Source organism: Dermacentor andersoni, chromosome 3, assembly GCF_023375885.2.
Source record: "Dermacentor andersoni chromosome 3, qqDerAnde1_hic_scaffold, whole genome shotgun sequence".
NCBI lineage: Eukaryota > Metazoa > Arthropoda > Arachnida > Ixodida > Ixodidae > Dermacentor > Dermacentor andersoni.
The window spans coordinates 202,885,964-202,900,834 of record NC_092816.1 but is presented as its reverse complement, the minus strand read 5'-3'; the positions used below and the strand labels follow the sequence as shown (position 1 = coordinate 202,900,834).

The window sequence follows — 14,871 nt, the reverse complement described above, 5'->3', positions numbered from 1 at the left end:
GGAGTAAATGTCTCAGTGCTCTGTCGCTCTTTCACAGCAGGGCAGCCAGGGCAATCCGGTGTGGCAGGTCTGTCTGCACTTTGACAGGCAAAGAGATTCATGAATATTTGATCAATTATGAATCGGCAGAAACTTACGACTGAGAACCAGCTTTATGTACAGTCGAACCTTGTTACCGTACTTATTCGAATCTAGGCCGATAGATTTTTTCAAATAATATACGAAACTCTGGGGTCGGCTTAGATTCGAGGATTTTAACAAACATGCTAGTTTGTAGTTGAAAATGATATATATAGTGCATAGATAGTGCCATATAGAAAAGTCAGTATCACAGCCACTATTAGCCATGCCAGTAGCCAACTGAAGTACACGAGTGATGTCGCATATTTTGTCCTGTGTTGTATTGGCGTGCAACGTGGCCCATAGCGTGGTGCTGTCATAATGGCACCAAACAGGCAATGCCACTACAGTGCCGCTTTCAAACTAGAAGTTGTGCTAACCACAGAGGCATCGTCAAACATTCAAGCCGGGCGGGACCTAAGCATTGATGAGAAAAACGTCCGTTGTTGGAGGGGGCAACGGGGAGCGCTTTTTGCGTGTGCCGTAACGAGGAGATGACAGCGATAAGAAAAATAAGCACACGATAACAGAGAGGAGCTGTTCACCGAGATCGCGCCACATTTTGATTCGTGCGAGCCATGCCGCACTGTCTACACATGCATGGGCACGCGGACGCGAGCTCACGCTCGTCCGCAAGCGTACGTGTGGTCTAGACTATGGCGACGAGGCTAGCAGCAATGATGACGTAGAGTGAGCTCAGCACGTTCATATTAAACAAATGCTGTTTTCATTTTGTGAACGCTGTCCTTACTTTTTTGTTCGGCCTATATTCGAAGTAAGTTTCTTTATTTTTTTCGGGCTTTGGACATTCGGGGGTCGGCTTAGAACCAGGGCAGGCCTAGATTCGAGTAGATACGGTATATTGAACACTCCGGTAATTGGGAAATACAACGGTCAGCTTTCGTTAATTTGACCCTGCCAGGACCGATAAAATGGACAGAATTATCCGGTGAGTCAAATTAAACATGATGCATAAAAATTCTCAAAACACACCACCGATTCATTTGGCAATATAGTCGAGCCCGCTTCTAACGAACCTGAGTGTCACGCGGCATTCGTTCGTTCTATCACAATGTTTGTAGTAAGTGGACCACAGCTTAAAAGGAAGTTGCTAGCCAAAACACAAAATTTATTCCTTTGCAGAGAAATCCGTGTTGCTCATTTGTTGCATTTGTGCAGATCCAATAAGGTAGTCTCCCGTTTATTTAAAGCACAAGCTTGCACATTGCTGAGGTCCCTGGCATAGACAAGTTGCCTGAGGCCCTAGCCCATTACTACAAGCGTGCTTATGGGTGCTGGCTACAAAGTTTCATAGTCATCTGATTCCTCCGTGTCGCTCTCAGCCCGCACTTCACAAATGATGCCCTCGCCCGTGCACGGTTCGACAATGTGAGCGTCTTTGTCAGCAGAAATAAAATCATCCCAGCCATGGCCCCCCATGTCGGAGTCGACGATGTGCTGCCACAAATCGCTGCCGACGGACATCCTCTTAAGATACATCATGCTCGGCATCAGGTGCTACGTCAACGAAGCCGGCCTTGCGGAAACAGCTACGTTAAAACGTGTCCATTACCTCCGCCCAGGCCGCCTTCGCCATCTCAGCGGATGAATACAGTGAAATTCCTAGTGGTAAAGTTGGAGGCCGGGCAGTCTACAGTGATCAATCAATCAATAAAAAGTCTTTATTTTCTTTTCACCTTGAAAAAGAGGAGACAGGACAGAAACTGAGGTACAGCTTGACAAGGGTCCTGCCCCCTTATACATTTGACAGCAGAGCACTGCAGAGCATCACAAAAATGCGACACTTAAAAACAAAGTAATGCTTGGAATGAAATGCACTTTCAAGCAAGAAAGAAAAATCCGTATGCATAATACACATATACATACATATTTATATTTACAAACAGATATATTTATATATATAGATATACATTATGCACATATACACATACATACCATATATACAAGCATACGCACATAGATCTATATACATGTACAGTCGAACACACTTATAACAATATTCAGATATCACGAAAATTCTATTGTTATAACCGGGTTGCAAGAAAAAATCAAAATAGGGGATGGCAGAGCTGTTGTGACAAAACTATCGTGGGGAGGCCAGTGCCCCTTTCTACCACCTTCCTCCATCCGGCTGCTGATTGTGTTCACTCGTTTAGCTTCCTGGGCGCTACGATCGCGTGTAACAAGCCGCGGCTGTCGGCGTGAGAGAATGGCACTGCTAAACAACTGCAAAGAGGTGTCACGGGTGGCAAGCAATATGCGAGTACCGCCGAGGCATCGCTTTGGTGGCCCCAAAAGGGGCCTGTCGGCTTGAGAAATCTGGAAGAAACACTGAGGTGAGATCGGCACACCCCTAGCCTGCGGCGTGCCGATTTCTACCACTGTTACATTTGAAGACTTTGCAGACATCGACAGTGTGGTGTTGTCGTGTGCCGAACTGAACGATGATGAAATAATTGAGCAAGTTCTCCCACCGTCAAACAGCGACTCTAACTCGGATGATCATGATGTGCCGTGTGCTGCGGAGCCTTCACATGTGGACTCGAGCCTTTGCAGCCCTTGCATCGGTGTACAGCAACAGCACAAAACTGGCAGAAATACAGGCGTACTTGGTTGCACATAAGCGAAAATGTGTGCAGCAACGAATCAACCACTTATTCCTTGCACAGCAGCCTTAAAATGTAAATAAAATGACCTTTTTTGGATACGTTCATTTTTTTCGGACAATCGAGAGTTCAGACCTATTTACATTCCCTGTGGAGTCCGAATTATCTGTCATCGACTGTATGGCCATCAGAACAGCAGTGCCGAAAAATGGAGAAAGCCCAGTAAAAAATTATGCAGATCCCACGCACTGTAGGAATCAATGTAAGCGAAACTTTCCATGCTGGATACTTTGATTGACAGTAATTAGTGGTGATGTTGATGGCTAACACTTAATTTCTTCAACATTTAGGCTAACTCAAGAGTGGTGACTTGATGTTAAACGTTACCTTACGTGCAACACTGCTGTTTGTCAGTGTAGTACACAGAATACAAGGAGAGATGTTTGGTTGAGGCGTTGTTGTGCGCCATATTTTATAACCCCTGAGAGGGTTGAGCGTTGTCATTTCCTCACATGGCAGATCGCATTGTGGCAGAAGTATTAAACTTGAATTGGATTATGGGGCTGTACGTTCCAAAAGCACACTCGGAATATGAGACAAGCAGTAGTGGCGGACTGTGGATTAATTTTTACACCTGATGTTCTTTAATGTGTCCCAAAATCTAAGTGCACATGCTTTTTCTATTTCGCCCCCTTGGAAATGCGGTTGCCGCGATTGGGATCAAATCCACGATCTCTAGCAATACCATAGCCGCAAAGCTAATGCAGCGGGCACGGAAGTGTTTACTTGACGGTCGGCTGCTTCCGTAGTGTCTTCTGGACCGTGCAGTGCACTTTAATTAATGCGGCTCTGCTTCTGCACGCCCTGCGTAAGTTGCCCGCTTGACATATTTGCATAGCGTTTATTTTTCAGAAATAGCAGCAACATACTGTACCGTATCTTGAACTTAAGCTTATCCTGTTTCCCCGCCACCACTGTCGTATAGTAGTGGGGTTTCCTTGCCTTCTCACATCACCTCCCCCCTCTCTTATATGGGAACTGCCCCTTCTCTTCCTCTCTGCAGTTCTATCTGCATCCCCTCTGGCCTCGCACGTTAGTAGAAGTGGAAGCGCTGAAGTTTCTGCAATGCTTTCAGCAGTGCTTCGTTTGATATGCTTGTTAGTACATTTGTAGAGTGCGTGGTTGGGCAAAAAGCGTAGTTATGTCACGTGAGTCACTAGTGATCACCTCATTCAACTTTGTGATAATGGGCAGGTTGTTACTTTTTGAAAGCCATTTCATTTTATATGCATGTCGGCAGGTTAGTATGAGTACATGTTTGGGTGAGAACGTTGATGACGTCATGTGAGTCACTAGTGATCACTCATTGGCTTAGTTATAGTGAGCCAGACATTGAATGAATGAATGAATGAGGTTTTATTATTAATAGACAAGATATAGTACAAAGCAATAATATACAGGAGGAGGTCCCGAGGTCAAAGACTGTAATGGGACCTCCTGTACAGTGTATAAGTAAAAATATAAACAGCAGTTGCAGCAAATAGTGTAAAAGATGCAAAAGATAACAAACTTAGTATTGTTTTAGGTTTGGCAGTACTAAACAAATCAGCTGCAGACATGCTAATAAAATATATAATAATTATTATTACATTCGACTCATTACAGAAATATAACACCATTATGAAAGCGAATGGATAATGGGACCTAACCAAATGAACCTTAATTTGTGTCACATAACCAATGTACATTTAGAGGGGAAAAAGATACTTATCTGAGTGGTTGCAGATGATAAAATTTGGCCTTTTAGTTGTCGTTTAAATTGAAATGATTTACATGACTTAATAGTAGGAGGTAGTGTGTTCCAGAAGGAAACGGACGAAAAGTGGACACTCTGCTTACCATAATTTGTGCGTACCATGGGAAGAATAAAGTTATTGTTTAGTGCAAATTGCGTACGATTAGTATTCATTAGACAAGACTGAGGTATCAGACTGTTGCGGTAAGCGTTATCTGGTTGTCAATATAAAGACGTACCAAGACTAAAGTTAATAAGCTCGTCCACAGTAAGAATATTGCAGTTATGTAATAAGTATTTGGAATTGAAATGGTTAGGACTAAATGTAGTTATTCTAACAGCCTGGTTTTGTACTACTTGTAATGATTGTAAGTGGGTACGATACGTATTGCCCCAGAATGCAATGCAATATTTTATATGTGAATGGATAAATGAGTAGTATAAAAAGAGTAGTGTTTCCTGGTTAAACACATACCGAGCTTTTAAAAGTGTCCTTATTCCATATGTTGCCTTCCGCCTAACGTTGGCTACGTGTTGATGAAATTTAAGGTTAGAATCAAGTTCTACACCCAAGTAGTTGCAGGAAGTACTACGCAGGATAAGATTATTACCAAGGTAGAGCGAAGGAATGAATGCGGATGAGCGTTGGTGGGACGTGAATAAAACAAATTTAGTTTTAGATGAGTTTATATTGAGCTGGTTAATATTGCACCAGTTTAACACGTTGTTTAAGTCGGTATTAAGTTTAGAAACTAGGTTCTGTACACAAATGTCAGAGTTAAAGATAGTTGTGTCGTCTGCATAAAGAATGCAGTTAGAAGAAAGCAAGCAATTAGGCAGGTCGTTAACATATATTAAAAACAAGAGTGGACCAAGTATGGATCCATGAGGTACACCAATGTTTGTTGTCATTGATTTAGAAAGAACACCATTAATTCTAACTCTTTCTGTTCTATCTTTTAAGATTACCCTTTATAAGCCACTTCATTTTATATGCATGCTGGCAGGTTAGGATAGCGCATGCATGAGAAGCGTGGTGACGTCATGAGACTCACTAGTGGTCACCTCATTGACTGGGTGATAGTGAGCCGGTTGTTACCCTTTGTAAGCCACTTCGTTTCATATGCATGTCGGCAGGTTGGGATAGTGCATGCGTGAGAAGCATGGTGACGTCACGAGAGTCACTAGTGATCATGTCACTTGAGTGAGTGATAGGGAGCAGGTTTTTAAGCTTTGAAAGCCATTTCCTTTTATATGTTAGTAGGCAGGTTACGAGAGGTGCGACGGCGGCTACGTCGAGTTAGTCACTAGTGACCTGATCATGTCACTCAAGAATAAGCTGTTACACTCTCAGAACCATTTTGTTTGATATGCATGTTGAAAGCATATTAGTGGATGCGAGGTACAAGCTTAGTGAGCTATAATGAGTCGCTTAGTGATTATGTCAAGTGCCTGAGTAATAGTGAGCAAGTTTTTACCCTTGTGAACGATGTCAATCGATATGCATGATGATAGGGAAGGAAATCGCATGTCATGATTGCAACCCAAGTCGCGTAATATCCGTCACGATTCTGACTCACTTATGTGAGTCACTCTTGTCACTCAGAAATGCGACTCGAAAAGGAGGAAATGAGCAAGCGGTATACCATGCGGAAGTGTTTCTGAAGAAGCCATGACGACACTAGTAGCGTGGAAACTGTGCTCCTATAGTGCTGAGACCAATACAGTGATCACATCAATGAATAGATGGCATTCATGAAGCCTGTTGTGACCTCTTCTGCAAAAATTATTTGTTTCTCAATCAATTTCCAACAGAATTAAATTGACTGGCACTGAGATTAAAATGTGTGGCACTTGGATTAAAATGGCTGGCGCAAGGATTAAATGAGTTGGCATGCGGATTAATTTGGATGGCGCTGGGATTAAATGTGGTGGCGCCTGGATTAAATTTTATTGGCACTTGGAGTAAGAATGCTGGTGCTCAGATTAAATTGGCTGGCACCTGGATTATTTTCAATGGTGTTTGGATTAAGCTGAGTGGGAAAACCTGTAGTTTGGTATTTTGCTAATTGGTTCACACTGCAGCCATTGTGGCTGTATTTCCAAGCCCTATAGGCTCTAGAAATGCCTGACAGAGAGTATGTTTCAGCCATTTGGCTTTAATGTAACGGGTGTCCTTGACTTAAGCCGGACACTATATTAACTATCCTGCCAAAAGGTGATTGACATTTTTACAAGGGCAAAGCCAACTTTGGAAAGCCACTTGAAATTCTTGAAGCCAACTCCAACTCAGCAGCTTCTTAGTTGCAAGAAATCACAGCTAAGAAGAAGATTTCACTAATTTTCAGTGTATGTGTAAGAATAGGTTTCCTTTCCCCTCCTTGAATTTTGGCCATTGGCATCCTTGAAATCCTTGCATTACCTTTGAACTTTGAGCCAAACGTTCTGTACGAACCCTGATGAGAAGTGAAATTAGTTGCTCTGCCACTGAAAAGAAATTGTCAGTCTACAAGGGTAACAATGCGTAAAGGTTCTTATATGGGGGGATTGTGCGTCAGTCCATCCTAAAGTGATTTTTTGCTTTCATTGTGAAGCTTATTTGGAAGCCGTCATTCAACCATTATTTCTTTCTTTCCTGCTTTGGTTCTTTCTTTTTTATTCCTTCTTTTCTAACCTTCCTTCAGAGAGAAAATCTTCAAGCGGGAGGGACCTCTGGGGCCCCTGCTACTGGCACTTCACAACAAGACCAGCGCCCTGGACCCCCAGTGGCACATCCGCAATCTAGGTACGGTACGCACTTTCGTCTTGGAAGCCTGCCGGGACACAGCACTAGTCCACTGAGATCTAAGTGCTGCCTTGCTTGTGGTGTTGTACTTGCCTGTTTCATTCTTGGCATGCAAGCGTTTGATACAGTTTACAGTCACAAAGAATGGAACATGGAGAAAAGCAGCCGAGATAAAACAAGCAGCCACTATGGCTAACTGCTTTCATTATTCAGTGAAAGCACAACGTGTATACCATATTTGCCCGATTCTAATGAACCTCTGAATCTAATTTGTGCCTACCTTTTATGGGTTCAAAATAAAAAAATTATGTGCTCCTATTACTAGCAACTGATTTATGTCACTGAAAAATTAGCATGCCCTCGATTGAAAACGTGCAGAATGTACATTCACAGAACAGAATTTTCTTTTTGACACTTAATGCCCATCATTGTAACTATCAGGCAGATTTTTCTGTCTGTCAACGAAGGATAGTATGTTCTCTGAGCTGTTAATGTGTTCAATGTTCCACATTTGTTGAATGAATTCATAACAATAATAAATTGGATGCTATCTTATGCATCAAGCAACAACTTCACCAGTTTCTCCAGCAATGCATGCATGTTAAATTAAAAGCTTTTCAGTGGTGATCTTGTGGCTAGGCTGTTGACTCTGCCAGTAGCCTGTTATTGATGCTGTGTTTGTAACTGGTTTCATGGCCTGTCATAACAGACAACCAGCTTTTCGCCTGGTTTTCTTGAAAAACAGCTGTTAGTGCTACAGCCGCTGCTTGAGTAGGCATGGTAAATATGTACTTGGGTAAACATGGGCGCAAATTGTGGAACATTCCTTTTGTAGTATGACAATTTATTCTGACACTAGACACAATCGAGGTCACAGCGGCGGTACACAAACGCTGATCGCACGTACAGCAGACACAAAAGCATTTTCTTCATCCTCTTCTTCACTACAATGGCCCCCGGGAGAGAAGGTGAGCCATCCTGGTGAACCATGGCGTAGGTAGGATCAGGGGATCACAGTACGGCTTAACTCTTTTGTTACCGCAAGATAATGGTAATTTTTTATAGGCCTCAGAAAAAAATTATTTACCAACACAAATAATATTCCAGCACACATTACAGCATAGCATATTGTGCATAATGAAATGCTGTTCCCAAAGGCATAGGTTGCCAAACAAAACAATTTATTAGGTAAAACAAAAATTCTATAAAGCACAATTTTTGCTGCCAGTTGATAAAACCAACAATAAAAGCGTGATATCTACAAAAACATCAATATCAAAGGACATTCAATATATACATTTCAAATATAAATAACCCAGGAATAGCGTCTGAAAAAATAAATGCTCAGTACACTGCTGTTATTCAGATACAAAAAAGAAACAAAGACCAGTTAATCGCTCTTGCCACGCGGAGATGCAGTTCCTGGATTCTGTGAAGCATTGGTGCACTCTGCACTATTCCCACAAGACATCTGGTTTTTGTTCAACATTGCGGTGCTCGTAACACATTTCGCACTTCCGCCTTTTCAGCATCTTCTGAAGGTGGTCCAATGAGAAATACGAGGAACGCACTTCACCATTTCATCTACAGTCATGCCCCTCTTCCAGGACCGATCGCTCTCAGCGTAGCTGGGCAACTACAAGAATATGCATCCAAACGTACCTGTTTGCATTTCTACAGATTGTCTTTATCACCTCTGCTGGGAAGAAGAGTTGAAAGAAATTTCACGCTGTTGTAAGCTGTCTTGCGCTCATCCGTAGTGCTGGGCCGAGATGTGCTACGGGCGGCGTTCTTGGCGTGAACGGAAGTTTGTTTGCTGCTGATGGCAGCACATCGTAACCAAGCGCAGTATGCTCCCTCAAGATAATCACTAGAGCTCTCAGGTTGTGCAAAAAGACTGGTAGATAAGCGTGCACAAGGAAGGAGACCGCTCAAGGCCGTAAAGGAAACTCGCCAGTGAACAGCTGCGCATGTCGCATGCTGACTCATCGCCATCGGAGTTTGATTATGGTTTGCTGTCATCTTCGTAGCTGTAACTTTAGTCCTCATCACTAAATTGAAGTGCGGGTGCAGCATAGCTTCGAGCACGACACTTTTCTCGCGGTGCAGCCACGCAGGATGATGCCATGGGGGCAATTTTCAATAACTGCAGTGACACTGGCAGCGCCCCTTGCTCTTGGAAGCTCTTGGAAACTGGTTGAAAATGCTACATGCTACATCTACATGTTGGACATGTGGCGGACCTTCAGAAATACACTTTGGCGGAATAAAACGACTCAGGGCTCCAAATCAAAGCTCACTAGTGTACAGCTGGCGTCATCTTTGGTTAATTATCATCACTCAGCACTATCGGATGGCAATGCTGGTGATATTTAATTCTTGACTCGCTGGGAGTCATTTGATCACAAAATTCTGATGCTAGTATAGCGTAATCATGAGTGGCAAGCTTTTTTCTCGAGCATGGCAGAAGATAACAGCCACACCTCTTTTTGCTACAACATGCGCATATTAGTTTGCAAAAAGGTCCGTCAAAAGTCACAACATTGATGTATCGCAAAAATTTTAACTGATTATGAAAGTGTAATGCCTGTACTAACTACTGGATGGCCTTAAATGGATAAGAAGTGACTCCAACATGTTGAAATTGGCGATCTAAAGCATCGATCACCAGTGATTGATTTGAATAGGCGTGGTAACAAGAGAGTTAAGTCATGAGCTGTGTCACGCCCACGATGCCTAAGGTCGAGTGATTGCGTCACAGGTTCTGAAACGTGGGTGACAGCAGAGCTGCCGTCTATGACGCCGTAGAGGCCATCATAGCGTGCAACTTTGGTTGAAAGGCCAGGGCTATGAGGTGGGACCCACAATCAAACAAGGGAAGTTGTCATAACACGTGGTGTAAGCGCGCCACTGTAAATTCCGCAGCTTTTGACGACCTTGAGCGGCAGTTGTAAGGGTTCGAGCGAGCTGCCTGCAATCCTCTGCATATTTGGTGGCTTCAGACACAGATGTGCACTCAGAAGCGTCAGGTCGGTATGGAAGCAGTGTGTTCATAGTACACAAGAGCTCTCATCCATACAGCAGAAAAGAGAGCAATAAGCCAGTGGTAGCTTGTGTGGCCATATTATACGCATACGTTACGAATCGTAAAAGTGTCCCAGTTACTGTGGTCCGAGGCAACGTACACAGTCAACATGTCACCGCGTGTGCGGTTGAACCTCTCTGTCAAGTGGTTCGTTTGTGGGTGGTAGGCTGTAGACTTGCGGCAAACGATGCTGCATGCGGCGAGAAGGGCTTGGATTACTTCGGACAGGAAGACGCCCCCGGTCGCTGAGCAGTTCACGTAGTGCACCATGTTGAAAAAGTTCCGCAAGATGAAAAACACAACCTCATGTGCAGAGGCTGCCGGGAGTGCGGCAGTCTCGGCGTAGCGCATCAAGTGATCGACACCTGCAATTATCCATTGGTTACATGAGAAGCTGCAGTGAAGTGGTCCTATAGGTCTATGCTGACGCGATCGAAGGGTTGAGCCGGACCGGGCAGTGGCTGTAGCTCACCAGGAGGGTGCTGTGAAATTTTACGCCGTTGGCATGCCATGCAAGCATGCACGTAATGGCGCACGAAGTGATACATGCCGTGCCAGTAGGAACATTGCCTTAGCCGAGCATACATTTTCAGAACGCTGGTGGGACCATTATGAGGAGCAGCATGAAAATAAGCGCATATGTCAGAACGCATGTGTCGTGGTATCACAAGGAGCCATTTGCGACCATCAGGGAAATAATTCCTGCTGTAAAGGACGTTGTCGGGTACAGCAAAGTGAGCGACTTGGCGATGAAGTGCTCGAGAAGAGGGTGTGACGAATGGATCGTGGAGGAAATTCAGCGTGGTTTAAAGCAGGTGATCCTTATGCTGCTCGTCCATATCAGCGACGTTGATGGGTAACATGAATGCGAAGGGCGAAGACACTGAAGCCACATCAGAAGCAATCGGTGATTGGGAAAGCACATTGGCATCAAAGTGCTTCCTCCCCAATTGGTAGACACTGTGGATGTCACATTCTTGTAAGCGAAGTACCCATCGGCCTAGGCGACTTGACAGATCCTTCGACGAGGACAGCCAGCAAGGGCTTGGTGGTCGGTGACAATGTCAAAAGGGCAACCATATAGGTACGGACGAAATTTGACGTGAGCCCAAATAATGGCCAAGCACTCCTTTTCTATTACAGAGTAGTTGGCTTCTGCCTTCTTTAAGGTATGGCTCGCATATGCGACTATGTGCTCATCATAGCCGTCCTTCCGTTGTGCGAGGACAGCACCAAGTTCGGTACCGCTGGTGTTTGTGTGTACCTCTGTAGGTGCTGTGGGATCGTAGTGTCGAAAAATCGGTGGCAAAGTAGGCGACATAGTTGCTTGGAGGCTTCGTCACACGAAGTTGACCCCGCGGAGATGCCGCTGGTAGCAGTAAGCAAATTGGTTGGTGGTACGATGATTGTTGAAAAAGTGCATACAATGCACCAAAAATAAGAGCAGAGCCCTATAAAGTTGCGGAGCACCCTAAGAGTAGGGGGCATCGGAAACTCTGTGACCGTGTGAAGCTTGGCTAGTTCAGGAAGCACACCGTCCTTCGATACTTGTCTCAGTATTGTTAACTTGCGGGCAGCAAAACGGCACTTTTTGATGTTGAGTTGAAGGCCTGCAGAGGTGAGGCAGGTCAGTATCTCATGGAAGCGAACGAGGTGCATTGGGAAATCTGGTGAAAATACGACGATTTCATCAAGGTGGCACAGGCATATCATCAACTTGCTTGTTAATCATCTGTCGCTCGGCTGCCAGCATGCAGTATGGTCGCTGGTGCAATGGCGGATGCGAACCAGTGTGGACCAGTATGGTTGCCGTACGCCCCGGGATGGTTGGTCGCAATCAAATGACAAGAAAAAATTCTGAAGAAGCGCGAGGACTTGGTGGTGATACGGAGGTGGCAGATCGCTGTCTATGACAGATTCAAGAGCGTCTGATGATGACGACAACAATGATAATGATGATGTGCATAGGACGGGAGAAGTGTGGACATCGAGCTGATAACAGGCCGTGTCGTCGAAAGTATCGAGGATGTGAAGCGGGTGAAGGTGCTGAACATGACCTAGTGATTCTCCACGCAGCAAGGTCACAGGGTATTGAGACAGCTTACACACAAGCATAGAGGATAATCCAGATACAGTGTTGAGAACAGCAAGCGAGAGAGGCAGAGCCTTGCGACATAGAAAAATAGGCGATGGTGTAAAAAGTACTGTAGTGTGTGGCACGGTGGAGCAAGAGACGGGTACAAGAACCGACATTTCGGGTGGCATGTCCGTTTCGGGCTCAACGGTAAGCTTGAGAGCTTATATGCAGAAGGGTCACGCAGCGGGGCATCAGCAAGTGGGAAAGGCACCACTTCAGCCTGGGCACAGTCGATGATGGCACGATCATGAGACAAGAAGTCCCAGTCGAGAATGATGTCATGTGAACATGAAAACAGTACGAAAAATTCAACAACACAGACAGTGCTGTCAATGACCACCCTTGCAGTACAGTGAGCAAGCGGTGCTATATGCTGCACAGTTGCGGTGCATATAAGTATTGGTATACTTATATGCACCTTATATGTATACAGCGCAGTTGTGACCTTGTGGAGGTTACGAGAAAGCTTTTTGTCTGTGACAGAAACTGCAGCCCCAGTATGAATAAGCGCAGTTGCGGTGGTTCCTTTGACCAAAACATTCAATAAATTGCATGGTGACTGTGCAGGCCTTGTAGAAGTCGCAAAGTTCTCAGTTCATGGCTGCGGAACTGCAGCAAATAGTTTCCCTTGCTAGGTGAGTCACGACGACGTAGGGGGGAAAGCGAGCGACGACGCGGTGACGGAGAACAATGGGTGCCAACAGGGCGTAAAGGAGACGGTGAAAACTATGGGTTGGGAAGCATGGCATGCCCGGTAGCATTGTGGGAATAGTCATATCCAAGTGTTACGACAGCATGGTTAGCAGATTGCATGCGACAATGGCAGAAGCACGCGACACGGCTGGCAAAACCGCAAACGAAACATATGGGCCGATTTTGGCGTGTGCGTCAAAGGTTTTGAACATGGCTTCGAGATGGAATTAAAGAAGATGAAGGAGGAGGCACAGCTTGAGGTTGCATTGGCACAGGAAATTCGAATGTCGGCGGCATAGGTCGCACTGCCACTGCAGCATAGGTCAGAGGTGCAGCCAAGGGAGGACAGGCTTGAGCTAGAGGTAGCGACTCGGCAAGTTCCTTGCGGGTGGCCCGCCTAATGGGAGCAGCCAGCGATGTGTCAGGCTGGAGAGGTCGATCGCTGAGAGGCAGCATAAGACAGTTGGTGCGCCACCTCCTCACAAATGAAATCCTTAATCTCAGCGGAGAGCAGTGATGCGGTCGTAGAGTTGGAGCGAAGCGTGAGGCCTGAGGGAGAGTCGCCAGGTGCAACAGCGCTGTGCGCTAGGACCCTTTGTCGACATAGCTCATCGAAGCTCTGGCAAAGAGTAACGACAGCAGCAACAGAAGTAGGGTATCGCCCTAGAAGCATTTGAAATGCATCATCTTCGATGCCCTTAGGGATATGTTTCACCTTGTCCTCTTCACTCGTGGTGGAACCGGTGCGGGCACAAATATCCACGACATCTTCTATGTAGCTGGTGTAAGTCTCGCCAGGCTGTTGAGCCAGCTGGCGTAGACACTGTTCAACACGGGAGTTTTTGCAAGGCCGGGCGGCCGAAGTCTTCCGCGAATGCTGTCTTGAAAGTGGACCATCTTTGTAGTTCCCGCTCATGATGAACCAGAGCTTTGCAACGTCAGCAAGATAGGAGGTGATAGCTTCGTCGGGTCATCCCACTTGTGATCACCGACACGCTCATAGATAGAGAGCCAATCTTGCACATCAGTCTCACCTGATCCGCTAAAGACAGGAGGGTCCTGCTGCCACTGGATGGCGCAGCAAATTATAGGAACGGCAGATGCTCCAGGCAGAGTGTTGGGAGCCTCGATCATGGTAGTGGCTGGAGCAGTTGGCAGTGTTCGGCTGTGAAGTTCCAGGGCAAGGTCGGGGAGTGCAGCGCCTTCCACCAAGTGCAGTGTGACGATTTATTCTGACACCAGGCACAATCGAGGTCACACCAGCAGTACACGAATGCTGATCGCGCGCACAGCAGGCACAAGAGCGTTTTCTTTGTCCTCTTCTTCACTACACTTTCATTAGACTGTTTCCTATTCTTATGCAAGCAGCCCCTCATGCTTTCTCGCCTCAGAGGGTGCGCGATGAGTGGCAGCATATTCTGAAAGACCCCTTGACCAGACCTAGAGATACGAGCACCTCAGTAAGGATAGAAAGGCATGTCGCCTGTCTGGGTCCACATATTCTTGTGACCATTTGTAACTAAATGCCTGTAATCAATAAAATAAATGAATGCTGTTGCTATTACTTTTGCACGAACTATCTATGGAGACATACAGATCCTTTTTTACTACTTTGGTTATTTACATAAA

General features: G+C 45.3%; 1 protein-coding gene across 1 annotated transcript in view; it reads left to right on the top strand.

Annotated features, from left to right (window-relative positions):
* LOC126524355 (glycosyltransferase 8 domain-containing protein 1-like) overlaps nt 1-14,871 on the top strand; it is a 98,416-nt gene that overhangs the window by 73,051 nt on the left and 10,494 nt on the right. Inside the window, exon 7 of the mRNA XM_050172683.3 lies at nt 7,227-7,327. Coding sequence (XP_050028640.2) covers nt 7,227-7,327 — 101 coding nt within the window. The remainder of the gene's footprint in view (nt 1-7,226; nt 7,328-14,871) is intronic.